This window comes from Zea mays, chromosome 2 (assembly GCF_902167145.1).
Source record: "Zea mays cultivar B73 chromosome 2, Zm-B73-REFERENCE-NAM-5.0, whole genome shotgun sequence".
NCBI lineage: Eukaryota > Viridiplantae > Streptophyta > Magnoliopsida > Poales > Poaceae > Zea > Zea mays.
Window position 1 is genome coordinate 107,810,058 of NC_050097.1, and position 27,730 is coordinate 107,837,787.

Sequence of the window (27,730 nt, forward strand, 5' to 3'; positions counted from 1 at the left end):
TTGTTATTCTCATTTTTGCATATTTCAAATCATGGGTTAACCTTGTCTACCAACAATTATACTAAATAAAAAAAATGGTGCATCATGTTAGGGTTTAATTGCTTATGCATTTAATGATAAAAAAATAAATAATAATAAAAATACTTTAATAATGAGAAGGAGGTTAACCTAATTTGAAACCTAGGATTTGGAGATGAAATAGAAAAGGAAGACTACATGCAAAGTAAAGAAAAATATATAAATAAAGATATTATTTCATACAGGTATTCTTGAATTGTACATTTAAATCTAGGTACAAAAATTCACAACAAAATCTGGATTTAAATTTGAGATTCAAAAATAGAAATAAAAGAAAATAAGAGAAAAAGAAAAAGGAAAAGAATAAAACGCCACTTGGCCCAACTACACCGCGCCGAACCCCTGTGTCGCCCGCGTTGTGGTATCAATGGCTTGTAGGGCCCACTCATAGCGACTATTCTCAACTCCGTGTGACGTTCATGCCTTTATCTCTACTAACTATTAAGAGGGCAGTGTAGACTGCCCCCGCTCCCGCAACGCCCGCGCGCCAGCTCCCGCAACGCCCGCGCGCCAGCTCCCGCACGCGCCGCCAGCCATGGATTCCGCACGCGCGCGCCGCGGATTCGGTACGACCGCCGCGGATTCCGCTCCCACGCAGCCAGCCATGGCGGGGCTCGGCCGCCTCCCTACGCCCGCTGGAACAACCGCGCCAACAACCGCAACGCCCGCGCTCCAGCACGACCGCCGTGGATTCCGCAGATCCACCTCCATCCGCGTCACTCACCAGTCTCCTCACCTAATCCCACTCCGCCGCCGCCAGCTTGCCCACCATGGCGGCGACAACCCACGCCGCCTCCATGTCGTTCCTCCTCTCCCACCCCCAGTCGCGCTCTGCCACCCCAAGCCGCCACCTCCCGCTCCGTCCGGCAGCCCGCCGCATCCGGTGTGCCACCGACGCCGCCGCCCTTTCCCCGGCGGTCACCACCAAGCACCGGCGCGCGGCGGATGAGAACATCCGCGAGGAGGCGGCGCGGCACCCGGCCCCGAAGCAGGGCCTGTCGGCGTGGTACGAGCCCTTCCCGCCGGCCCCGAACGGCGACCCCAACGAGCGCTACTCCCTGGACGAGATCGTGTACCGCTCCAGCTCGGGGGGCCTCCTCGACGTGCGGCACGACATGGAGACGCTGGCCCGCTTCTCGGGTGCCTACTGGCGCGACCTCTTCGACTCCCGCATCGGGCGCATCACCTGGCCGTACGGGTCTGGCGTGTGGTCCAAGAAGGAGTTCGTGCTCCCCGAGATCGAGCCCGACCACATCGTCTCCCTGTTCGAGGGCAACTCGAACCTGTTCTGGGCCGAGCGGCTGGGGCGCGACCACCTCGGCGGGATGAACGACCTGTGGGTGAAGCACTGCGGCATCTCCCACACGGGCTCGTTCAAGGACCTCGGCATGACCGTGCTGGTCAGCCAGGTGAACCGCCTCCGCCGCGCGCCGCTGTCGCGCCCCATCGCCGGCGTCGGGTGCGCGTCCACGGGGGACACCTCCGCCGCGCTCTCCGCCTACTGCGCCGCCGCGGGGATCCCGGCCATCGTCTTCCTCCCCGCCAACCGCATCTCGCTGGAGCAGCTCATCCAGCCCATCGCCAACGGCGCCACCGTGCTCTCGCTCGACACCGACTTCGACGGGTGCATGCGGCTCATCAGGGAGGTGACCGCCGAGCTACCTATCTACCTCGCCAACTCGCTCAACTCCCTCCGCCTCGAGGGGCAGAAGACGGCGGCCATCGAGATATTGCAGCAGTTCGACTGGGAGGTGCCCGACTGGGTGATCGTGCCTGGAGGCAACCTGAGGAACATATACACGTTCTACAAGGGGTTCGAGATGTGTCGTGTCCTCGGGCTCGTCGACCGCGTGCCGCGCCTCGTCTGCGCGCAGGCGGCCAACGCGAACCCGCTCTACGGCTACTACAAGTCAGGCTGGGCCGAGTTCCAGCCGCAGGTGGCCAGGCCGACGTTCGCGTCAGCGATCCAGATCGGCGACCCGGTGTCCGTCGACCGGGCCGTGGTCGCGCTCAAGGCGACGGACGGCATTGTTGAGGAGGCCACGGAGGAAGAGCTCATGAATGCGATGTCGCTGGCCGACCGCACTGGGATGTTCGCTTGCCCGTACACCGGGGTCGCGCTCGCCGCCCTGTTCAAGCTCAGGGACCAGCGCGTCATCGGGACGAACGACCGCACCGTGGTCGTCAGCACGGCTCACGGCCTCAAGTTCTCGCAGTCGAAGATTGACTACCATGACAGCAAGATCGAGGACATGGCTTGCAAGTACTCCAACCCGCCTGTGAGCGTGAAGGCTGACTTTGGCGCTGTGATGGATGTGCTGAAGAAGAGGCTCAAGGGCAAGCTCTGAGCGCCTGTGCCTGGCTAATGCAATCAACTGATTGGAATGCAGTGGTTTCGTCGGTATCGGGGGGTCTTTTAGGCTTCAGAAATTCTGTCTGGGTTAGACTATCTGTTTGTGGAGTTTAGCAGGAGAATGGCTGTCTCTCCTGCAAGACTAGCGCTCTCTGTTGTGCTACGAATGTGTTACCATGGATAATAAGTGTAGTCGCTGTCGGATTGAATAATCATCACTCGCTCCTTTGTCCTCTGTGCTGGCAACGCTTGTCGAGTACTTTGGATGTAACTGCATGTATTGTTGTTTTGATCATTTTGGTGTTGCAATGCTGGCTGTTGTTGTTTTGATCATTTTGGTGTTGCAATGCTGGCTGAAAGCTACTGGTGACAGTGGATGTCAACCTTGCTGTGGCCCTCCTCCCTAGCACTGCCACGTCTCCACCCTTCATTGCCTCTATGTTGTGTTACATACAATCAAGCCATCTACAGATACATGTACATGTTTCAGATACAAGCCAACTGAAACTTACATGTATAGCAGCCATCGAGTATACATGCTAACTGAATTTGTCGCTTCGCATGTTTCAGGTTGAATGCAACTGTGTGTGTGTGTGTGTTCGTGTGTCCTATAATATAGGAATTACATGTTGTAAGCAATTCAAAAAATGAGAGTAACTGAAAAAGGGGGAAATCCAATTTGCTACCCCCTTCAGTCATGTTAAAGTATCCCATATGTGAAAATGCAGTTGACAGTTTAGGATATTTTGCACCTGGTTTACCCTTCAACCCCTTGCTTCTCATTTTGGATACTTTGTATCTTTAATGTCCCTGCATAAGTTTAACACTTGATATTCACAATTGTTGAAACCATCCTCACAAATGGCACACAGGAAAAGGAAAAAAGATTAAAAAAAGTAATGCAAGTAACTTCAACCCAGTGGATTATTTAACCAGACCAAGAAATGCAAGTAGGGGTAGCATGGTAATAATTTACAATCATTACTATGGAAGCATGGTGCTAGAATTTGAGGCCCTCTGGACCAGTCCAGCGTAAGCTCCATGTTCAGTGTCTTTAGATAGTCTTCATCATCTTCCACGGCTTTCGTCGTCAAGGTGGCCTGACCTTGTGCTACATTCAGTACTTTAACCCTTATCTGTTCACCAACTTCCATTGCAGACTGTCCAATCAGCGCTTCCTCTTCTCTGGGAAGGGATGCTTCACTCCCATCAGGAAATGTCTCAAATGTCCCTACCCTCGCTGTACTCCTCACAGTGCCATTCAGAGATTGTCCTGGTGCATACTTTGACTCGACTGTCTCCCTTTCTTTTGTTTGCCCCAGTGAGCCTTTAGGAAAATCCATGGCAGGGGATTTCCGAGAAGCTGGGAGCCAGGGGGTTTCGAAGCAGGAAGTGAGGGAGATGGGACGAGATTTTTTATAACAATGAGGAGAGAAAGGTAGACTGTAGGAGAGACGTTGGATGATAAATGATGGGACTGGATTTAAAATGTGCACCAAGTGCTCATATGCATAGGATACATTGCCAAGTTATATAAGCTCTTGTTGCATCCATTTTTGGTAATATCCTCAATTTATATTTTAGCTCTCAACATTTAATCAAGTTGTTCCTATTTTTTATACATGTTTACTGTTAAAATTCTAATACTCATTACATCATATCTCCTATTTCAACTCTAACAATAAACTTATGTCTATGTAATTCATCCTTTCTCATGCAAACGGAATTCGTCTCGTTTTTCGACTAAAATTTACATTAACAAGTGCTAATTCTTCCACTCGTTTGTGAAACTCTTTGGCTCTAATTGGCCTTGTGTTCTATGACTATGATTGATTTCACACAAACTCTGGACTGGCATAAAGATATAACAGTAAAAAGGTTTTGGAAAGCAGTTCTTCTTAATTCATTGTTGGATTTTGTTCTAAATAAGGTCTACATATGTGATATATAGAAATTGTAGCAACCATAATGGTATGACTGAATTAATGGTATAACTGAATTAATCGAGATTTTGTTCTAACCATAATGGTATGACTGAAGTTACACTTGAACGGACTAAATTGATGGGTACTGCATGCCTATGCATCAACCATAAATCGGCTTCACAGTGAAACAGTAAAAATTTCAGGTTCGCTATACTACGCTTGCCTTCAGATTCTAATTTTGATTAAAATTTCGTTGTACGTATACCAGTGTATGTATCCGCGCTCAGTTTGCTCTCAAGTTTCAGGTTGATGGGCAGCAGATATGCTAAGGTTGAGTCCAGCAAGACTCAGATCACATCGTGGGCGTGGGCTTTTCCGCGACGTGGGGAGCCGTTGCTTCGTGCAACATATCGGTTGTGGCTACGGAAAAAACGGAGATCGTGGTACTCCTCGCAAACTTCTGCATCCTTTCTCGTGAGCAACCGCGATAGAAATACAAACCTGCTAGAATCGCAGCACTCGTGTCCGTCGGGAAAAAAGAAAATTTTCCTGTACTATCAGAACTTGTATGATTGTACTTAATCGTAGCAACACATTCTTGTTGTTTGCATACGACATCTCGTATGCTTGTACTTGTTGTCAGCCATCACAGAGATTGTTGCTTAATTGAACCAAGGTTACCTGCTTACATATGTTGCTTATTTTTCAAACCAAACTCATCATCTATTTTCGTATTCTCCTATTGGCAATTGGTTTTGAACAACCTGCTTTTTCGTCTCTTTCCTGTCCTGTATTTATAATAACATTATATATTTATATCGTTAATATAATATTAGTGTTACGGTAATATTGTGCTACGTAGATTTTGCATCATATCTATGTTTTACACTTTTTTTTACTTCCGTGGCAACGCACGAGCATATACCTAGTTAGGCTATAAGACCCGACCCTCACGAACCTCTCCGTCAATCGCTCCCCCTTTACTTTAACAACCGCAGCGTGACACTAGGAGCTCGGCGCCTGGACAGAGGACAAGGAGCGCCCGCCAGCACCATACCTGTCCACAGCCATTGTCGGGGGGTCCGCGCCATCTTGGTGTGCTTCACGGTGCTGCTGGGAAGGCACTCGGGCCTGGTGGGGGAGAATAGACCTCGGTGGCAGCCGGAATTCGTCGTCGGAGCTTTGCCGCCACCGCAAAGGTGTCGTGCAGCGTGGAACTGCCTCACCACCGTGGTACCCTCTATCCAATTCGCAAGTGGATGAATTTCGTTTTGCGTGTTTTCTTTGGGATGGATTGCTCGTCGGGCCCACTGTCAGTGCGTCTCCGACGAGGAATCGCCGCGTTCGGGGCACACCTCCGTGCTCTGCCGTCTGAGGTAGGAGAGGGCCTCTGTGCCATCCGATCCTAGTTCAGCGGTGGAGATTAGAAGCCAAGTGAATGGTTCGGCTTGGGCACAGTGACCGTAAATCTAGCCATCAGCGGATAGGATTGAATCTGGGGTATTTAAATTTGGCCCGTTGCTGGTGAATCCAACGACAACTGTGGCGTACCAGTTCGATTGTGGGTTGATCTAATCTGGCGCGTCCGGTGTCGATCGGACAGCTCCTATCGACCGACACCTCCTTCGGCAGGGCATTTTTGCATATGAGTCCTCGGTTTTCCCTGAATAAACCCGCAATCCATCACATGTTAAGAAACGTGTACCCTGAGTCTTAGAACTTTTACGAGTTAGCCCCTGTACTCTTCATTATTTCTGTGCGCAATACAGAGAGCTATTGAATGGAATAAAAATTATAGAAAATGAGTTTTGTATTAAAATAATTATAGAAACTTGTTTAAATCATAATAAATCCATTTTAATTCCTTTTTGATCCATTTCAGTTGCATTAATTTTGTATTAGTATTTTCTATCAACTAATAACTCTGTTTATTCATGAAACATAGACTAAAATTATTCATTTAGCTTAATCTAAAGCAATCACTTAATAACTTCAGAAAATCATAACTCAATAATCGTGACTCCAAATTTAGTGATTCTTGTTCCTGCGATCTCGTTACGATGTGTAGAATATTATTATGCAGTATGATCTCATGTTTGGTGTGATGTTAATTTCTCTTGTACCATGTTTGTTTGTATTGTTGCGAGTAGACGAGCAAGCCACTGAGGACCCCGGTGTTCAGCAGGTGGATAATTCTGAGCATGAGCTTGTTGAAGGCAAGTTGTGCCTTTGACCACTTTTATTTACCCAATAATGTTCTCTTTAATCACTATGGCATGATTAGGCTTAATTTTGATGGGACCCAATAGGTCACCCTAGTCTGCTTTATCTTGTGCCTTGATCACCACTGAACTTTCTAGGTAGTATTGCTAGTGCTATATGTGGTTTTGGGTGTTGAGATAAATTTGACACGTGATCATTCCTTATTATTACTGTTGATTATTTATTGTTCATGATAAGATTATTATGTTAATTGGAACATGGAGAACCACCCGGGAAAACAGTACTACCACAAGGGTGGAATGGGACACCCTTGACCAAGTAATTAGGAAAACTATGGAGAGATTACCTTACCTGAAAGGGGCAAGCGGGGAGCCATCGCTGCAGAGTATAAGGAGGTTCTCGGGTCAGATTGCCTGGCTTTCCGGACGGGGGATTCCTATGCTTCCTTCTTCTTGAATCCGTAGCGGGTTTTCTCGGACTAGTGGAACTTTGGAAAGGCCTCGTAGTGCTACCCTGCCTCGTCTCCTCGGTAGAGATGAGTGGGAAGTTGCGATCCCTTGGCAAATGGGTAACATGACTTGTGGGTAAAGATGTGCAACCTCTGCAGAGTGTAAAACTGGTATATCAGTCGTGCTCACGGTCATGAGCGGCTCGGACACTCACATGATTAATTTATGGAAGTTAAATTTAATTTGTCATTTGCATCGCATTGTGGTTTATTATTAATTTTGATCTACTATTACTTTGGGTTGGTATACACTTACATCTAGTAACTGCTAATAAAATTTGGCCAACTTATTAAAAGCAATGCTCAGCTTCAACCATTATTTATTGATCATCCTTACACTTCACATGGGCTCCCACCTTTGGTGAGTTCATGCACATTATTCCCACAACTTGTTGAGCTATGATCTTTTGTGAGCTCACCCTTGCGATATATAACTCCCCATAGGAGAAGAACAGGTGGTCCAGGAGGAGACGTACAGCGAGGAGTACGAGTTGATCTAGGTGGCGTCTCCCAGTCAGCTTGTTGGCGCCAATGAATAATTATTAGTTCATTTTATTGTTATCATTTATTTTTGTAAGACTTCTGCTATGTAATAATGATACTTGTGAGATTTATCTCTATACACTTTGTCATTATATGTGGTGTTCTTTTTTGGCGCACATATGAGACGCACCTAGCTTTATCCCTTAAATCTGGGTGTGACAGTTGCTTGGGCTCCCATACCTTGGAATGGTCGGTTGGGGTGTATTTATAGCCCCTAATACAAAACTAGCCATTGGAGAAAGCTGCAGCTCTCTGCGTTACACCAAATAGTTCGATGCGCCTAGTCGTTGGATCTGACACCGCAAGTGACCGTTGGCGAGTAGGCTTTTTCACACCGGACAGTCCGGACTTCACATTGGACATTCCGGTGGTTTTTTCTCCACAGTGCCACCTAGAACTAGCCATTGGGCTACTGTTCCCTGGTGCACCGGACAGTTCGGTGTGTGGCACCGGACAATCCTGTGTGCCACCAGATAGTTCGGTGCTCCAGACTAGAAAGTCCGTCGTGGCAACACTTACTTCGTTTCTTGGACATCACTTGATCTTCAGAATGTCTTATTTTGAGGTGTTGCTTTCCTTATTGCCTTAGTCCAAGTAACTTTCGCATCCTGTGAACTACAAACATAAACACTAGCAAACACATTAGTCCACAGGTTATGTTGATCATCAAACACCAAAACCTATTGAGCCAAATGGCCCAGGGTCCATTTTCCTTACAATGTCCCCCTTTTGGTGATTGATGACAACACAACCAAAGCAAGCAAATATAGCAAACATTTGAATGAAAATATGCAATCTACTTGCTAGGATGCATGTTTGTCCCCACAAAGTGATATTATGGACTTCAGCCTCCCCCTAACTCCATAATTCACTACTTCCTATTTTAGACCAAAGAACCAAAACCAGTTGAAGGATCAAAATTTTAAATTGGTGGTGTTTGGTGTTTGATAACATTTTATTGCTTTGGTCCCTACAACTTCTCCCCCTTTGGCATCAACCACCAAAAAGGAAGACATTAAAACATATAGGAAGCAAATAAGACTTGCCCTCATAAAAGATTTATCAATTAATACCAATTGAAGCACTCAACATTATTACTCCCCCTAAATGAGTGCTCTCCTTCAGAAAAAAATTTCTCCCCTTTTGAGACGAAGAAATACTCCCCTAATAGAGATATTCTACTTAGGAAAAAGCGTGTGAGAAATAGAGGTGCAAGACATGATTTGATTAGACTAACTTCCCTTATGCATAGGTAACGGAATATGATTTAACTACTTATGCATGTATAGCAACATGGGAAGTATAAGATTTGGAATATAGTCTAACCAAATGTTGGAGAAGACATGTAAATGATGTCAAATGTAGTCTTAAACTTACCAATTGAAAATCAATGGCGGACCATTTGAAGACCAATGGCAGGCTTGTGAGACATAAGAATTCTTGTAGATTTGCAGTCGAAGCTTGTTGTCTTTCTCCGTGGACTCCATTTTCCTTTCAATGAGACTACTACATGAAATAGACTTGAAAACAGGTATTAGTCTCAAAGACTTAGATTATAGAGTATACTCCCCCTAAAAGTGTGCGTACAAGTTTTGAATACTTGTAGGAGACATGCACTTTGATTTGATATCAAGAGGGGCAGATTATCCATAATCCGAGCTTTGGCACATATAGATTAAATGATACCAATTGAAGCATACCAAATGAATTATAATTGAAGTGTTATACCATTTGAAGTATTTCACAATATCAATTGATGTATCATTTTCTTAGGAATATTAAATAAGCTATGTGTCATGCTTATCATTTTAAACCATGTAGGTTTGCTCAAGAGTATGAATTGAAAGTGAGCAATCCTAACATATGATTTACCTAGTATGCATGCATTTATAATCAAGAATGAATATCAATTGAAATACTAGGCGTGAAAGGTAAAACTAGATACATGAAAATAGATACGCATATCTAAAAATAAGAAATACAATAAATCTAGTTGCCTTATTCATGGGTGGGGAATTTGGGTCCAAAGTATTCACTAACCCACTTGGCAATAGACTTGATCCAATATGATGTATCCCATGATATACATCCCAAATTTGCCAAGTCACCAAATTCCCCGACCGTCCTTCGGACTCCTCACTTCCCTCTCGGGATCCAAATCTTCTTGGTGCTTTTCATGGTTGAAATAATTTTCTTTGGCACCCAGATGTGTTTGACCCCCTTTCCTTTGTTGGCTTGCTTGTTTGCCTTGATTGCTATCACCTTTCCATTCTTTTTCTTCTTGATTAAGTATGGTGTAGCAGCCTTTTTGTCCACCTTGTTGATGTAGGTGTTGGAGATTTTGCTTGTTGGCTTTTGCTTTTGCTTAGTCCCGGTCATCGCCTTGCATTGGAAAGACTTGTGGCCTTCCTTGTGGCATAACTCACAAATCACAGTTTCGCCCTCCACAGGCTTGTTCACTCCCGCAGTGGTGTTATCCTGTGGAGGTTGGATTTGTTTGGCTTTGCCTTTCTTGTCATACAAAGCCTTTCCAAGACGAGCCACTTCTTGCCTTAATTGCTCATTTTCCTTTGCAACCTCATCCGAACATGTTTCTACAACAATATTCTCAACAAGAACTTGGTTGCAGGGGTTAGAATTATCAATTAAATCAAAGCAAGAAGTAGAAGCATATTTCTTAATAATTTCAGGAATTCCAACTAAAGATGTCCCTGGGGTGCTACCAATGTTTTCTAGCTTAGTAGTAAGCTCATTATTGTGTATGCTAAGAATTTCCATTTTCCCTAGCAAATTTTCAATAGCTTCTTGGGAGCTAGCTAAGTTAGCCTTAATTTTTTTCATTCTTTTTAATAAGGCCATCATCGATATCAGTGGATGGAGCACTAGATTCTAATTGCTCAATTTTAGTTGATAGCTCACATTTCAAATTGCAAATGTTTCAAAATTTTCTAGCAAACCTTTATAATCATTTTGAGAGCTAATCAACTTATTTTTTCAAGGTTTTAAGTTGAGCCTTTTGTTTAGTGCAAACATCCTAGAAAAATTTAACGTCTTCCGCAAACTCATCTACGGAGGGCTTTCCCTCACCTTCATCATCACTAGAGGATGAAATACTCATTTTACCTCTTGCCATAAAGCACTTGCGTGATGAGCGTGATGAGGACCGGTGGTTGCGCGTCCTTGGAGGTTCATCTTCGCTTGAAGAATCATCCCAAGTTTTGACACTTGTTAGCGCCTTGCCTTTGCTCCTCCCCTTTTTGGGTTCGGCCATAGTTGGGCAGTTGTCCCTAAAGTTGACCTTCTCCCTGCATGCGAAGCATCCTCTCTTTCTTTGCTTTTTCCTGTCAATGTTGAAGAGAAGATCCTCGACCTGTAGAGGCACACCCATTAAATTAATCTTGCAGATCATCCCCATTACCTTTCCGAAGCGGCAGATTGTTTTCATCCTCGAAGGATGATGTTGATGGTTGATTATCTTCATCATCATCACTTTCTTCTTCTTCCTCTTCTTAACTTGAGGAACTTGGAGTGGGAGCCTTCCTTTTGCCATTCCTTTCATCACATGCAAAAGCATATGACCTTGAGGAAGTTGGCTCCTTTCCCCGACACATTTTTCACGACATCTCAAAGGACACGATTTTCCCAATCACAATGGTCGAGGTCATTGTACTCAAGTCCTCCATGTTGTGAAGTATAGTGATAATGCTCTCATATCTTTGTTGTGGTAGCAGGGAGATAATCTTCCTCATAATGTCTGCATCACCAAGCTTATTTATGCCAATAGAATTGAGCTCATTGATAATTAGATTCAAACGGGAATACATGTCTCTAACAAGCTCATTATCCTTCATAGCAAAAGAATTATACTCATTTAAGACTACGCAATGTTTTAGCTCCTGGACATTGGATGTGCCATCATGGAGCTCATGAAATTTTAGCCAAATCTCGTTAGCAGCTTTCAATGTAAAAACTTGATTAAAAATATCCATGCTAAGAGATTCATACAAGCAATTTATGGCTCTAGCATTTAAATGAATTTCTTTTTCCTCACTCGTGGTGGGTTTCTCGGGATTCTTGGGTGGTTTCATCCTGTCACGAGTGACTCTCCAAACACCTAGATCAATGGCCTCTAGGTAACAAGCCATTCTAGCATTATAATATGGGAAGTTAGTGCCGTCGAAGTGTGGTAGCCTATAGGTATCCATCCCCTTTCTCTAAAAAGCATCGGCTCTTTTAGCGGTGAAGCTAAAGCGTTTAAAATGAGCCAAACCAGCCTCTGATACCAATTGAAGGAAACAGGTGATGCCTAAGAGGGGGTGAATTAGGACTTCTAAAACTTTCACTAAACTATGCCACAAATAAATCCCTAGAGCAAAATCTATGCAAATAATCAAACTAGAATGTGCAAACTAGGTTTTGTCTAAGTGCTGCTATCTCTACCACAATGGCTAAGTTTCAATCCTAAACAATATAGGTATGAATACAAGATTGAAACTTAAATGCTTAATGTAAATGCGGAAACTAAAGAGCAAGGTAGAGATGCAAACTCTCGTGGATGATGCTGGTATTTTTACCGAGGTATCCGGAACCACGCAAGGTCCCGACTAATCCTCGTTGGTGCCCCTACGCAAAGGGAAGCCCACGCGAGGGCCAAGCACCACGGTCGAGTAACCCCGTAGAGAGCCACGGGCCTTCTCCACGCGCAAGTGGTGCTCCCCTTTCGGCTTCTCTTGGACGCTCCCCACCGTCTCCACTATTGAGCTTCCGGCTGAAAACGTCGCGGGCCTTGTTTCCTCCGGTACACGGTGGCGGCCGTGACACAAACGCGGTTGTATGGTCTCGCAAGACTCTCGCCCCAGTCGGTACAATTACAACAGCTCGCGCAAGAGCCGACGGGTTGTGTGGTTTTTCTAAACTCACTCAACTAACTAGGATTCACCTAGAGCAAGCGCTAAAACGGTCTAACTAACCTAAGCACTTCGCAAAGCACCTACGCTAGTCATCAAGTGATTCTATTAAGTAGTTGGGTGTATGAGCACTTGGAAATGTCTACTATATGCCTTGGTATGTTGTTTGGACTCCCACTCCTTGGAATGGTCGGTTAGGGTGTATTTATAGCCCCCAACACAAAACTAGCCGTTGGAGAAAAGATGTTGCTCTCTGCGGCACACCGGACAGTCCAGTGCACCTAGCCGTTGGATCTGACACCGCATGTGACTGTTGGCGCACAGGCTTTTCACACCGGACAGTCTGGTGGTCTTTTCCCCATAGTGCCACCTGGAACTAGCCATTGGGCTATTGTTCCCTGGTGCACCGGACAGTCCGGAGCTCCAGACCAGACAGTCCACCGTGGCAACACTTTCTTCGTTTCTTAGACTTCACTTGATCTTCGAAATGTATTCTTTTGAGGTGTTGCTTTCCTCATTGCCTTAGTCCAAGTAACTTACACATCCTGTGAACTACAAACATAAACACTAGCAAACACATTAGTCCACAGGTTATGTTAATCATCAAACACCAAAACCTATTGAGCCAAATGGCTCAGGGTCCATTTTCCTTACAGTGGCCATGGTATTGCCCGCAACTCTATAGCTAAAGGAGAAGTGTCATCATAAGGAAAATTGTCATGACTAAAGGCTTCATACCAGATATCCTCATGATTTTGGCTTTCATGCCGAAGGTCTTTCTGATTCTAGCGATACTCTTGTCGCTCACTATCATGTGAAATATTTTGCATTTCTTCAGTTGCCACGTTAATCTTCTTCTGTAGCTTAGAAAGTCGAAGCATATTCTCTTTTCGCTTTTTAACTTGCTGATGGATGGCTTCGAGATTGCTGATCTCATGGTCCAACTCGTCGTCTTGTGGAGTTGTACTGACGACTTTCCTTTTCTGGCTTCGTGCTTCTCTCAAGATAATTCCATCTTAGTGAGGATCCAAGGGTGCAGGGATGGGACTTGGTACCGTCATCTTTTTCAGTGGCATGATGAAGCATGTCATGGTCGTAAATGAGTTCACCTTGGGAAATGCTAACCATGATGAACGAAGGAGAAGAGTCGGTGTGGTCATCACTGTCAATGCTTACTTTGTGTTCAAGGTTTCACAGTGGAACTAGAGGACTGGACAAGATTGAGGACTTAACCAAGATGTAGGAAAGAGGTTGTGCACGACGAAGAAGCTACGAAATCAACCAGAGCTCAGTGGAGTTCAGTTTGGGCTTCCACACACTTTGGCAAGGCACAACAGTTAGCAAGTTTGTTATGGGTTCACTAGAGCCTTACACAGCGGACAAATGAGAGCTAAAATGTTCCACCTATCCCCTGCATGGTCACCAAGTCGAGGTAAGACATAAGGAAAGGGTTGAACACACACTCACTGCATATTGGACAAGCAGTTGAGTCACCTATAGATAGATTTCCACCTCCCCAAGTTTATCCTCAGTGTGATGGAGCTATGGCAGGTTCAACCCCCCTTGAGGTAAATTTATTCCTATCATAACTTACCAGGAAGTAGCCAGAGGTCGTAGTGGAGGGAGATCTTTTGCTTCAGATATTTTACTCAGTCCTGATCTTCTTCAGCTTGACTACAGGGACAAATTTACCCCCCCTTTCTCTCATTTCCACATAAGGACAGACCTACCTCACTTAAGTAGTTTTGTTCACTAACTATAGACCTTCAACTTTACTATAGTCTTCCAGCGCCAAAGACACAAGAATTACAACTAGAATGCCCCAAAGTCGACCCCAAATCACTGGAACCCAATTCAGTTGGCTGAAACTGAACTGAAGCTCACAGCCTGACAGGCACATTGGAGTGCATTTTACTCACACATTTGTGCAACACTTGTCCAAACCCACTTAAAGAAACTTGTACTTATTCATTTGGCCTCCAACTTTGTTGCACCAAGTAGGGCTCACAACTCTATAGAGCAATTTATAGAAGACCTCAAAGTTGGGCCAACATTACTGATTCTATAGACTTGGTAACTTAACAAATTTCAGTCTCTGCCGCTAATAGTCCCACTTTGGATAGAATTTACTCCACTTTTTGTGTGGGATCGAACCCAACTCACTTAAAGAGACTTGTTGACACTTGCTATAATAATTTCAGTCAAAAATCACCTAGAACAGGCACCACACAACTCCAAAGTTGAGCCAAACACTAAAATTTAGATGTGGTGCATTATTACAAATCTGAAAACGCAGAATGCAGCCATCCCAACTTTGAACCACACTTTCTCCTAGTTGCATATGGTTTTTGGGGTATCCCACCTAACAAAGTTTGTTCTCCTGTAGTCATACTACAACTTTGTTATAATGACCATAATCTATAATCTATGGATAGAGAAGTAGAGAACTCCAAAGCTACTCCAAAACACACAAATTCAGCCCTGAACTTACACAAGTTTGGAATCCATAAATATAACAATCCAACTTGCACCAATTTTACACATAGTTCCATATGCTTTAGGGCTGAGTAACCCAACCAAATTTGTACACCTAGTGTAGCTCTACAGCTGTGCTACAGTGATCATCTTCAAACTGTCCATAGATCAAAAGCTACAAAGTCCCAAAGACAGCTAGTTGATAACATTTCTCAGAAATCCAACCCTAGGTCAAAACTAAAGTTTGAGTTTTTCTCCATTTTCTTCTATAAAACTTGGAAATCTCTACACATGAAGGTTGTTTGATTAGGAGAACTTGATAACTTTGATATTTTGACTTTTGGCAAAATTTTGCTAGATCACAAATTCCACTTTTGGGGTCAAAACTAGAGTTTTTTAAACTATGTTTTCTACTCTCTGCTAATTGCAACATCTCACTTAGATTATTTTTATTCTAGTGAATGCATTATAGGTGTATCAAACATAATGATGCCAGTGCATACGGTGCCATGGCAAGTTTAAGTTTTACTAACACCAAGGGTGTTACAGTGAAGCTTTAGTCGTAGTGGGTCAGGTCCGCTCGGTGCGGATAGAGTGGGGTCCTGAGAGCCATCGGCTCCACGTGCTACTAATACATGGATCCGATGCGAGCTCGAGGAGAGCGATCGGCTCTTTACAGGCGATATGACCCAGGAAGCCGAACACAGCCCGGACTGATGTTTGCATGTGTCTGTGTATGCAGGGAACCTTTTCGGAGCACGTCGACACCTTCCTGGTCGAGTATAGGTCAGATGGCGCGCCAGGTGAACCTTGAAACCCGACCGTACACCAAGATCTGGGTCGTTGACCGAGGGACCGGGACCCTCCAGTGGTCCGAGGAGCCTCTCGGCTCCTCGTGTCGCCTGCTGCCTCTCGCTGGTGGGTTTCGGGCGACGACAGACTTACCAAGGAAAATAGGTTAAGGCTGAGCATCGCTTTTAATAACTTGGTCAATATTTTATTAGAAATTATTAAGTGTAAGTATATACCAAACCAATTAAATAATTGATCACGATTAATAATAAATCCCACAATGCAATGGAAGCGATAGATTAACTTTAGTTCCATAAATTACTCATGTTAGGGTCTGGGTCGCTATTGACCGTGAGCACGACTAATATACAAGTTTTACACTCTGCAGAGGTTGCACACTTTACCCACAAGTCATTATACCCATCTGCCATGGGGTTGTACGGACCCCATACACCTCTACCGAGGAGCCGAGGTAGGGTAGCACTATGAGGTCTTTCCAAAGTTCCACTAGCATGAGTGAACCCGCTACGGTTTTTAGGCAGAAGGGGACGATATAGAAAAGCTACTGCAGATAGATCGACCTAAGGACCTCCCTATATCAGCAGCTTCTCCACCCCGCTTACCCTTTTTGGAAACGATTAATTCATGTTACACTAGCTTTCCTAATTAATTGGCTAAGGGTGTCCCATTCCACCCTTGTGGTAGCACTGTGTTTCTCAGGTGGTCGCTCCATGTTCCAATTAACAAAATGATCTTATCATGAATCATGAACAATAAATAATCCAGCAATAATGATAAAGCATAATCATAATTCATATATAGCATTAATCCCAAAACTAGGTAGAGCATAGCAAGACTACCCAATAGTTCATTTGTATGCAAGGTATATGGTAGACACAACTAGGGTAACCTATTAGGCCCCATTATGTTAATCGAAGCATGCCACAATGATTATCATGAACATTATTAGGTCAAATAAAGTGATGAAGGCACAACTTGACTCTCCAAGTTGAGACTACGTTCTTCGTAACATCGCTTCTATTCACAACAGAACATACAGATAGGCAAACAACACTTAAAAATAACATTACACCAAACATGTAAATAAATAGCGTAATAATATTCTACGCGTCGCTACGAGATCATAGGTTCGAGAACCACTAAATTCTGATTTAAAAATGGGGAAGTTATGGATTTTCTAAGATTTTAGAACTATTTTTATACTTAAAATCAATTTCCTTTTTTGTTTAATTAAATATAAGGTTTCTGGATTGTGGGTTGTATATTTTATGAATCCAGGGGCTATTGCACAAGATTCCAGGACCTGAATTAAATTCTTCACAACTACATGTGGATGGTAGTTTAATTTCAAATAAGTGGAGGGGCTCTTTAGAGAGTGGTGCGTCTGAAGGGGTATCCGTTGATCTCAGCCATAGGATCCAAACCCACGACCACGATTAGATACTCCATATAACTGAACTTGCATGAAATCGTAGCCGCTGGATCAAATATCAATTGTTTGCCTTTAATTAAATGAGATTCACTTGCATCCGTTGGATTGTCGATCTATGGTCTAGATATATATGTACCGAAGGGGCATGAACCTACCTAATCTGAGTCGTTGAGCCAAATCTGACGGTTAGGGTAATGTCTCCAACCCTCTTCTCCACCCCCACCGCAACAGGACGTCGCCGCCACACCATAGGGCGGAAGATGCCGGCGAGGAAGTCCCCAGACCCTCCGGTGCTCTAATTCGTACGCTACTATGCTCAGAATAGAGAGGGGTGCACGGCGAACACGAGAGAGTACCCCTTACCTTGGAATATGGTGAATGGTGCTCTGCCCACGGTGAGCACCGTCAAGGTTGTTGCTGACCAGTGAGCAATTCACCATCACCCAATTGATCATGCGCCTGAAATCCTATGCACGCTCCTTTGTTGCGCTCTAGTGAAGATCCCTAGGCAACTGTTGCGACCAAAATATTGGTGGAGACAAGGACCACCGGCGGCTTCCTTTCTTATCTCTTTGTCTCACGGCGAGGATGCACCCTAGTTATGGGTCGAGGGGAAGGCATGTTGTTTTATACCCAGGTTTGAGGGACGAAATCGGTTGGTCAAGGACGAGTTTGTTACGATCCTTACATCCTCTCCAGATTTCGGTGAGTTTGTTATAGGAGACCGGCACGATATAAGGAGATGGCACTAACGACTTTGCCCCACTTGAAGAGAAACCCCACGAGCACGAGAGCGGATAGTCCGAGTCCTAGGTCTGACATGGCAGAGGCATGAGCGGGGCAGGCGTGCGGGCGCGCTTGGCTAACGACATAGGCCCACCCGACAGAGAGACAACACATGCGCGCGGGCGTGAGGAAAAACCCGACTAGCGCTGGGACCCACATGTTGGTGCCGGGTTTAAGCTAGGCTGGCAGGGAGCAAGAAAGGGAACCCTATGGGGCGGCGGGTGAGAGAGTTCGTCCCAAGCACAATAATCTTTTTCTTTTTCTATATTTTTTGCTTCTTTTCCTTTTCCTTTTCTATTTTCTATTTTGTTTTGCTATTTCAATTTTAAATTTAAATTTGAATCCAAGTCTTAAAAAATAGATGACCAGTATGAGATGTAAAATTATAGTTTTATTTATTTATTCATTTATTTAAAAGAATATGCCTTAATGATAAATCACACACTAAGAAAAAAATTATTTCTAAATAATAAATGAACTACTTAACCCACTTAGATTCTCATTTTAGGGTTTATAGAGCAGCTAGATCCCGCACGCCAAGTACTCCTCGACCGCCCAGCTCGTAATTTAGCCGGCCCAACCCCCTAGAGCGTAGAACACTAGCAGAGGACGAGCCAGCACCCTTCCTAGAAACCGACTGGCCACTGCGCGCCCGCGGTGGCGACGGCGACGATGGAGCTCTACCAACGCTAGGGGAAGGAGACATGACAGCATACCGGGGTCGACGGTGGGCAACTGTGTTCACATGCGCTAGTGCGAACAAGCTCGTTGTTGATCTTATCGCCGGCGACAACACCAACACCGGAGCGCGGTGGCAAAAAACGCTAATGCATGGAAGTGGTCCTGGGATTTGAAATGGCGAGCAATCGAGCAGCAGTGCGGTCGGGGGAATCTATACACACCACCCCGCGCAACAGTGTCACCTCGGTAACCCAACGGTCAAGTCAAGTGCCCCCTCGAGGCGGTTCACCGGAGAGGGCAGCGTTCGTCCCCCTTTACTTAAAGTGTCTTCGGGAATGTCCCATCAGGATGAACCACTCCCTTGGGGGGCTACTGTTGGGTGGAGGTCGAACATGTCCTCGTTTAACCAAACAAAGACCATATTTTTCTACCAATTGTCTTCGCAGGTCCACAAATGGAGGGACCCCGATGAAGGAGGCCTCTAACCCGGTGGGCCCGACACATTGAGGGGCCACGCCAAGCGGCGCCTGGGCGACCAATACTTCACTACTCCCCGGATGTGAAGCCATCGTCACCCTTCGTTGCGCTCTGAATGTGGAGCCCTCGTTCACCCTTCGTTCGACCAGGTCAGACGAGGGGTAGCTGGTGCGAAGGCTTTAAGGATATTAGCGAAGGTTACCCGCTAATCAATCCGACATCGATCCACCAAGAGATGCGCCCAAAGGCCCTCCTGTCAGCGTAGTGTGCGGGTGTGTAATCTAATGTGTACTGTCTGTTGTACCAACAACGTTGTAATTACTCCGTTACATGGAATATCTCCTGGATATAGTTGGTGGCCAGGGATAGGATTGTACTTTGGACCACCTACCCCCAGACGGGCCTATAAATACCTCTATTCTTTAGTGGGATGGGACATGCATAACGAGAAGCTATAGTTCCCCATTATTTGTCTTGTTGTGCACCTGAGCTCTCACATACTCTCTGAGTGTTTGGGTCCACCTAACAGTGCAACCGCGCGACAGTGCCCTAAAAGTCGCCTAGAGGGGGGTGAATAGGGCGAGACTGAAATTCACAGAATTAATCACAACTACAAGTTGGGTTAGCGTTAGAAATAGAAACGAGTCCGAGAGAGAGGGCGTAAAACAAATCGCAAGCGAATAAAGAGTGTGACACGCGGATTTGTTTTACCGAGGTTCGGTTCTTGCAAACCTACTCCCCGTTGAGGTGGTCACAAAGACCGGGTCTCTTTCAACCCTTTCCCTCTCTCAAACGGTCCCTCGGACCGAGTGAGCTTTTCTTCTCAATCACTTGGAACACAAAGTTCCCACAAGGATCACCACACGATTGGTGTCTCTTGCCTCAATTACAAGTGAGTTTGATCTCAAGAAAGAATGAGAAAGAAAGCAATCCAAGCGCAAGAGCTCAAAAGAACACAACAAATCACTCTCACTTAAAACTAAAGCTTTTGTGGAATTGGGAGAGGACTTGATCACTTGGGTGTGTCTTGTATTGAATGCCTAGCTCTTGTAAGTGGTTGGAAGGTGGAAAACTTGGATGACTTGAATGTGGGGTGGTTGGGGTATTTATAACCCCAACCACCAAACTAGCCGTTTGGTGGAGGCTGCTATCGCATGGCGCACCGGACAGTCCGGTGCACCACCGGATAGTGTCCGGTGCGCCAGCCACGTCACCAGGCCGTTGGGTTCCGACCGTTGGAGTCTGACATGTGGGCCCGCCTGGCTGTCCGGTGGTGCATCAGACAAGTCCTGTAGACTGTCCGGTGTGCCACTCGCGCGTGCTCTGCTCCTCTGCGCGCGCTGGCACGCATTTAATGCGTTGCAGTCGACCGTTGGCGCGAAGTAGCCGTTGCTCCGCTGGCTCACCGGACAGTCCGGTGTGCACCGGACACGTCCGGCGAATTATAGCGGAGCGGAAATCCGAAGCTGACGAGTTTAGAGTCGCTCTCCTCTGGGGCATCGGACATTGTCCGGTGGTGCACCGGATAGTCCGGTGAATTATAGCGAAGCGCCTCTGAAAATTCCCGAAGGTGCGAAGTTTGGCTTGGAGTCCCCTGGTGCACCGGACAGTCCGGTGCGCCAGACCAGGGCAGCCTTCGGTTATCCCTTGCTCTCTTTGTTGAACCCATTTCTTGGTCTTTTTATTGGCTAAGTGTGAACCTTTGGCACATGTATAACTTATAGACTAGAGCAAACTAGTTAGTCCAATTATTTGTGTTGGGCAATTCAACCACCAAAATCAATTAGGAAATAGGTGTAAGCCTAATTCCCTTTCAATCTCCCCTTTTTGGTGATTGATGCCAACACAAACCAAAGCAAGTATAGAAGTGCATAATTGAACTAGTTGCATAATTGTAAGTGCAAGGGTTACTTAGAATTGAGCCAATATAACTACTCATAGGATATGCATGGATTGTTTCTTTTATTTTTAACATTTTGGACCACGCTTGCACCACATGTTTTGTTTTTGCAAATTCTTTTGTAAATCCTTTTCAAAGTTCTTTTGCAAATAGTCAAAGGTGAGTGAATAAGATTTTGCGAAGCATTTTCAAGATTTGAAATTTTCTCCCCCTGTTTCAAATGCTTTTCCTTTGACTAAACAAAACTCCCCCTCAATAAATTTCTCCTCTTAGCGCTCAAGAGGGTTTTAAGATACTGATTTTGAAAATACTACTCTCTCCCCCTTTTGAACACAATGAGATACCAATTTGAAAAATCATATCAATTGAAAAACTCTTTTTAAAATTAGGTGGTGGTGCGGTCCTTTTGCTTTGGGCTCATGCTCTCTCCCCCTTTGGCATAAATCGCCAAAAACGGAATCATTAGAGCCCTTGACTAACTACTTTCTCCCCTTTGGTAAATAAGACACGAGTGAAGATTATACCAAAGCCGGAGAGATGCTCGGAGCGACGGCGAAGGATGAGTTACGGAGTGGAAGCCTTTGTCTTCGCCGAAGACTCCAATTCCCTTTCAATACACCTATGACTTGGTTTGAAATATACTTGAAAACACATTAGTCATAGCACATGAAATAGATATGATCAAAGGTATATTTATGAGCTATGTATGCAAGACATCAAAAGAAATTCCTAGAATCAAGAATATTTAGCTCATGCCTGAGTTTGTTAAAAGTTTGTTCATCAAGTGGCTTGGTAAAGATATCGGCTAATTGATCTTTAGTATTAATGTATGCAATCTTGATATCTCCTTTTTGTTGGTGATCCCTTAAGAAGTGATACCGAATGGCTATGTGTTTAGTGCGGCTATGCTCAACGGGATTATCCGCCATGCGGATTGCACTCTCATTATCACATAGAAGAGGAACTTTGGTTAATTTGTAACCATAGTCCCTAAGGGTTTGCCTCATCCAAAGTAGTTGCGCGCAACAATGGCCTGCGGCAATATACTCGGCTTTGGCGGTAGAAATAGCTACGGAATTTTGCTTCTTTGAAGCCCAAGACACCAAGGATCTTCCCAAGAACTGCCAAGTCCCCGATGTGCTCTTTCTATTAATTTTACACCCCGCCCAATCGGCATCCGAATAACCAATTAAATCAAATGTGGATCCCCTAGGATACCAAAGCCCAAACTTAGGAGTAAAAACCAAATATCTCAAGATTCGTTTTACGGCCGTAAGGTGAGCTTCCTTAGGGTCGGCTTGGAATCTTGCACACATGCATACGGAAAGCATAATATCCGGTCGAGATGCACATAAATAGAGTAAAGACCCAATCATCGATCGGTATACCTTTTGATCGACGGATTTACCTTCCGTGTCGAGGTCGAGATGCCCATTGGTTCACATGGGTGTCTTGATGGGTTTGGCATCCTTCATCCCAAACTTGTTTAGAATGTCTTGAGTACACTTCGTTTGGCTAATGAAGGTGCCCTCTTGGAGTTGCTTTACTTGAAATCCTAAGAAATACTTCAACTCCCCCATCATAGACATCTCGAATTTTTGTGTCATGATCCTACTAAACTCTTCACATGTAGATTCGTTAGTAGACCCAAATATGATATCATCAACATAAATTTGGCATACAAACAAATCATTGTCAAGAGTTTTAGTAAATAAAGTAGGATCGGCCTTTCCGACTTTGAAGCCATTAGTGATAAGAAAATCTCTTAGGCATTCATACCATGCTCTTGGGGCTTGTTTGAGCCCATAAAGCGCCTTAGAGAGTTTGTAAACATGGTTAGGGTACTCACTATCTTCAAAGCCGGGAGGTTGCTCAACATAGACCTCTTCCTTGATCGGTCCATTTAGGAAGGCACTCTTCACATCCATTTGATAAAGCTTGAAGCCATGGTAAGTAGCATAGGCCAATAATATACGAATTGACTCAAGCCTAGCTACAGGTGCATAGGTTTCACCGAAATCCAAACCTTCGACTTGGGAGTATCCCTTGGCCACAAGTCGGGCTTTGTTCCTTGTCACCACACCATGCTCGTCTTGCTTATTGCGGAACACCCATTTGGTTCCTACAACATTTTGATTAGGACATGGAACTAAATGACATACCTCGTTCCTAGTGAAGTTGTTGAGCTCCTCTTGCATTTCCACCACCCAATCCGAATCTTGAAGTGCTTCCTCTACCCTGTGTGGTTCAATAGAGGAAACAAAAGAGTAATGCTCACAAAAATGTGCAACACGAGATCTAGTGGTTACCCCCTTATGAATGTCGCTGAGGATGGTGTCGACGGGGTGATCTCGTTGGATTGCTTGGTGGACTCTTGGGTGTGGCGGCCTTGGTTCTTCATCCTCCTCGTCTTGATCATTTGCATCTCCCCCTTGATCATTGCCGTCATCTTGAGGTGGCTCATTTGCTTGATCTTCTCCTTCATCAACTTGAGCCTCATCCTCATTTTGAGTTGGTGGAGATGCTTGCGTGGAGGAGGATGGTTGATCTTGTGCATTTGAAGGCTCTTTGGATTCCTTAGGACACACATCCCCAATGGACATGTTCCTTAGCGCGATGTACGGAGCCTCTTCATCACCTATCTCATCAAGATCAACTTGCTCTACTTGAGAGCCGTTAGTCTCATCAAACACAACGTCACAAGAAACTTCAACTTGTCCAGAGGACTTGTTAAAGACTCTATATGCCCTTGTGTTTGAATCATATCCTAGTAACAAGCCTTCTACATTCTTAGGAGCAAATTTAGATTTTCTACCTCTTTTAACAAGTATAAAGCATTTGCTACCAAAGACTCTAAAATATGAAATATTGGGCTTTTTACCGGTTAGGAGTTCGTATGATGTCTTCTTGAGGATTCGGTGTAGATATAATCGATTGATGGCGTAGCAAGCGGTGTTGACCGCCTTGGCCCAAAACCGATCTGAAGTCTTGTACTCATCAAGCATGGTTCTTGCCATGTCCAATAGAGTTCTATTCTTCCTCTCCACTACACCATTTTGTTGTGGAGTGTAGGGAGAAGAGAACTCATGCTTGATGCCCTCCTCCTCAAGGAAGCCTTCGATTTGTGAGTTCTTGAACTTCGTCCCGTTGTCGCTTCTAATTTTCTTGATCCTTAAGCCGAACTCATTTTGAGCCCGTCTCAAGAATCCCTTTAATGTCTCTTGGGTATGAGATTTTTCCTGCAAAAAGAATACCCAAGTGAAGCGAGAATAGTCATCCACAATAACTAGACAGTACTTACTCCCGCCGATGCTTATGTAAGCAACCGGGCCGAATAGATCCATGTGTAGGAGCTCCAGTGGCCTGTCAGTCGTCATGATGTTCTTGTGTGGATGATGAGCACCAACTTGCTTCCCTGCTTGGCATGCTCTACAAACCCTGTCTTTCTCAAAATGAACATTTGTTAATCCTAAAATGTGCTCTCCCTTTAGAAGCTTATGAAGATTCTTCATCCCAACATGGGCTAGTCGGCGGTGCCAGAGCCACCCCATGTTAGTCTTAGCAATTAAGCAAGTGTCGAGTTCAGCTCTATCAAAATCTACCAAGTATAGCTGACCCTCTAACACTCCCTTAAATGCTATTGAATCATCACTTCTTCTAAAGACAGTGACACCTACATCAGTAAAAAGACAGTTGTAACCCATTTGACATAATTGCAAAATGGAAAGCAAATTGTAATCTAAAGAATCTACAAGAAAAACATTGGAAATGGAATGGTCAGGTGATATAGCAATTTTACCCAATCCTTTGACCAAACCTTGGTTTCCATCCCCGAATATGATAGCTCGATGGGGAACTTGGTTTTTCTCGTAGGAGGAGAACATCTTCTTCTCCCCTGTCATGTGGTTTGTGCACCCGCTATCGATGATCCAACTTGAGCCTCCGGATGCATAAACCTACAAAACAAGTTTAGTTCTTGACTTTAGGTACCCAAATGGTTTTGGGTCCTTTGGCATTAGACACAAGAACTTTGGGTACCCAAACACAAGTCTTTGACCCCTTGTGCTTGCCCCCAACATACTTGGCAACTATCTTACCGGATTTGTTAGTTAACACATAAGATGCATCAAAAGTTTTAAATGAAATGCTATGTTCATTTGATGCACTAGGAGTTTTCTTCTTAGGCAACTTGGCACGGGTTGGTTGCCTAGAACTAGATGTCTCACCCTTATACATAAAAAGCATGGTTAGGGCCAGAGTGAGACTTCCTAGAATGAATTCTCCTAATTTTGCTCTCAGGATAACCGGCAGGGTACAAAATGTAACCCTCGTTATCTTGAGGCATGGGAGCCTTGCCCTTAACAAAGTTGGACAATTTCTTAGGAGGGGTATTAAGTTTGACATTGTCCCCCTTTTGGAAGCCAATGCCATCCTTAATGCCAGGGCATCTCCCTCTATAAAGCATACTACGAGCAAATTTAAATTTTTCATTTTCAAGTCCATGCTCGGCAATTTTAGCATCTAATTTTGCTATATGATCATTTTGTTGCTTAATTAGTACCATATGATCATGAATAGCATCAATATCAACATCTCTACATCTAGTACATATAGTGACATGCTCAGTGATAGATGTAGAGGGTTTGCAAGAATTAAGTTCAACAATTTTAGCACGCAATATATCATTTTTATCTCTAAGATCGGAAATTGTAACATTGCAAACATCTAATTCTTTAGCCTTAGTAAGCAATCTTTCATTTTCATTTCTAAGGCTAGCAAGAGAAATGTTTAATTCTTTAATCTTAGCAAGCAAATCATCATTATCATTTCTAAGATTGGGAATTGAAACATCACAAACATTTGAATCAACCCTAGCACTTAAACTAGCATTTTCATTTCTAAGGTTGTCAATGGTCTCATGGCAAGTGCTTAGCTCACTAGATAATTTTTCGCACTTTTCTACTTCTAGAGCATAAGCATTTTTCACCTTAACGTGCTTTTTGTTTTCTTTAATAAGGAAGTCCTCTTGAGTGTCCAAGAGATCATCCTTCTCATGAATGGCACTAATCAATTCATTTAATTTTTCTTTTTGTTGCATGTTTAGGTTGGCAAAAAGAGTACGCAAATTATCTTCCTCGTCACTAGCATTATCATCACTAGAGGACTCATATTTAGTGGAGGATTTAGATTTAACCTTCTTCTTTTTGCCGTCCTTTGCCATGAGGCACTTGTGGCCGACGTTGGGGAAGAGAAGGCCTTTGTTGATGGCGATGTTGGCAGTGTCCTCGTCGGAGGAGGAGTCGGAGGAGCTCTCGTCCGAGTCCCACTCGCGGCATACATGGGCGTCGCCACCCTTCTTCTTGTAGTATTTCTTCTTCTCCTTTCTTCTCCCCTTCTTGTCGTCGCCCCTGTCACTGTCACTAGAAATAGGGCATTTTGCTATAAAGTGACCGGGCTTACCACACTTGTAGCAAACCTTCTTGGAGCGGGGCTTGTAATCTTTCCCCCTCCTTTGCTTGAGGATTTGGCGGAAGCTCTTGATGACGAGCGCCATTTCCTCGTTGTCGAGCTTTGAGGCGTCGATTGGTTGTCTACTTGATGTAGACTCCTTCTTTTCCTCTGTTGCCTTGAATGCAACCGGTTGTGCTTCGGGTGTGGAGGGATCATCTAGCTCATTGATTTTCTTTGAGCCCTTGATCATATACTCAAAGCTCACAAAATTCCCAATTACTTCCTCGGGAGTCATTAGTGTATATCTAGGATTACCACGAATTAATTGAACTTGAGTAGGGTTAAGGAAAATAAGTGATCTAAGAATAACCTTAACCATCTCGTGGTCATCCCACTTTTTGCTCCCGAGGTTGCGCACTTGGTTCACCAAGGTTTTGAGCCGGTTGTACATATCTTGTGGCTCTTCCCTTTGCGAAGCCGGAAGCGACCGAGCTCCCCCTCGATCGTTTCCCGCTTGGTGATCTTGGTTAGCTCATCTCCCTCGTGCGCGGTCTTGAGCATGTCCCAAACTTCCTTGGCGCTCTTTAATCCTTGTACCTTGTTATACTCCTCTCGACTTAGAGAGGCGAGGAGTATAGTTGTGGCTTGGGAGTTGAAGTGCTCGATTTGGGCCACTTCATCCTCATCATAATCTTCATCCCCTACGGATGCCACCTGTACACCAAACTCAACAACATCCCATATACTTTTGTGGAGTGAGGTTAGATGAAATCGCATTAAATCACTCCACCTAGCATAATCTTCACCATCAAATGTTGGTGGTTTACCTAATGGGACGGAAAGTAAAGGTGTATGTTTAGGAATGCGAGGATAGCGTAAGGGGATCTTACTAAACTTCTTGCGCTCATGGCGCTTAGAAGTGACGGACGGCGCGTCGGAGCCGAAGGTAGATGGCGATGAGGTGTCGGTCTCATAGTAGACCACCTTCCTCATCTTCTTTTTCTTGTCCCCACTCCGATGCGACTTGTGGGAAAAGGGTTTCTTCTCCTTCCCCTTCCCTTTGTTGCGGGACTCTTCCGATGAAGCCTTCCCGTGGCTTGTAGCGGGCTTCTCACCGGTCACCATCTCCTTCTTGGCGTGATCTACCGACATCACTTCGAGCGGTTAGGCTCTAATGA

The 27,730-nt window shown here is 44.7% G+C and overlaps 1 protein-coding gene across 1 annotated transcript; it reads left to right on the top strand.

Annotated features, from left to right (window-relative positions):
* Positions 1-748: 748 nt before the first annotated feature.
* On the top strand, positions 749-2,764 carry LOC103646801 (threonine synthase, chloroplastic). The gene has a single exon (XM_008671458.3). It carries the CDS (start codon positions 849-851, stop codon positions 2,424-2,426), a length of 1,578 nt encoding a protein of 525 aa, XP_008669680.1. The 5' UTR covers positions 749-848; the 3' UTR covers positions 2,427-2,764.
* Positions 2,765-27,730: the final 24,966 nt, after the last annotated feature.

What these genes read in the sequence shown, in the direction of transcription:
- LOC103646801 (XM_008671458.3), top strand. Translation starts at nt 849, where the DNA reads ATGGCGGCGACAACCCACGCCGCCTCCATGTCGTTCCTCCTCTCCCAC.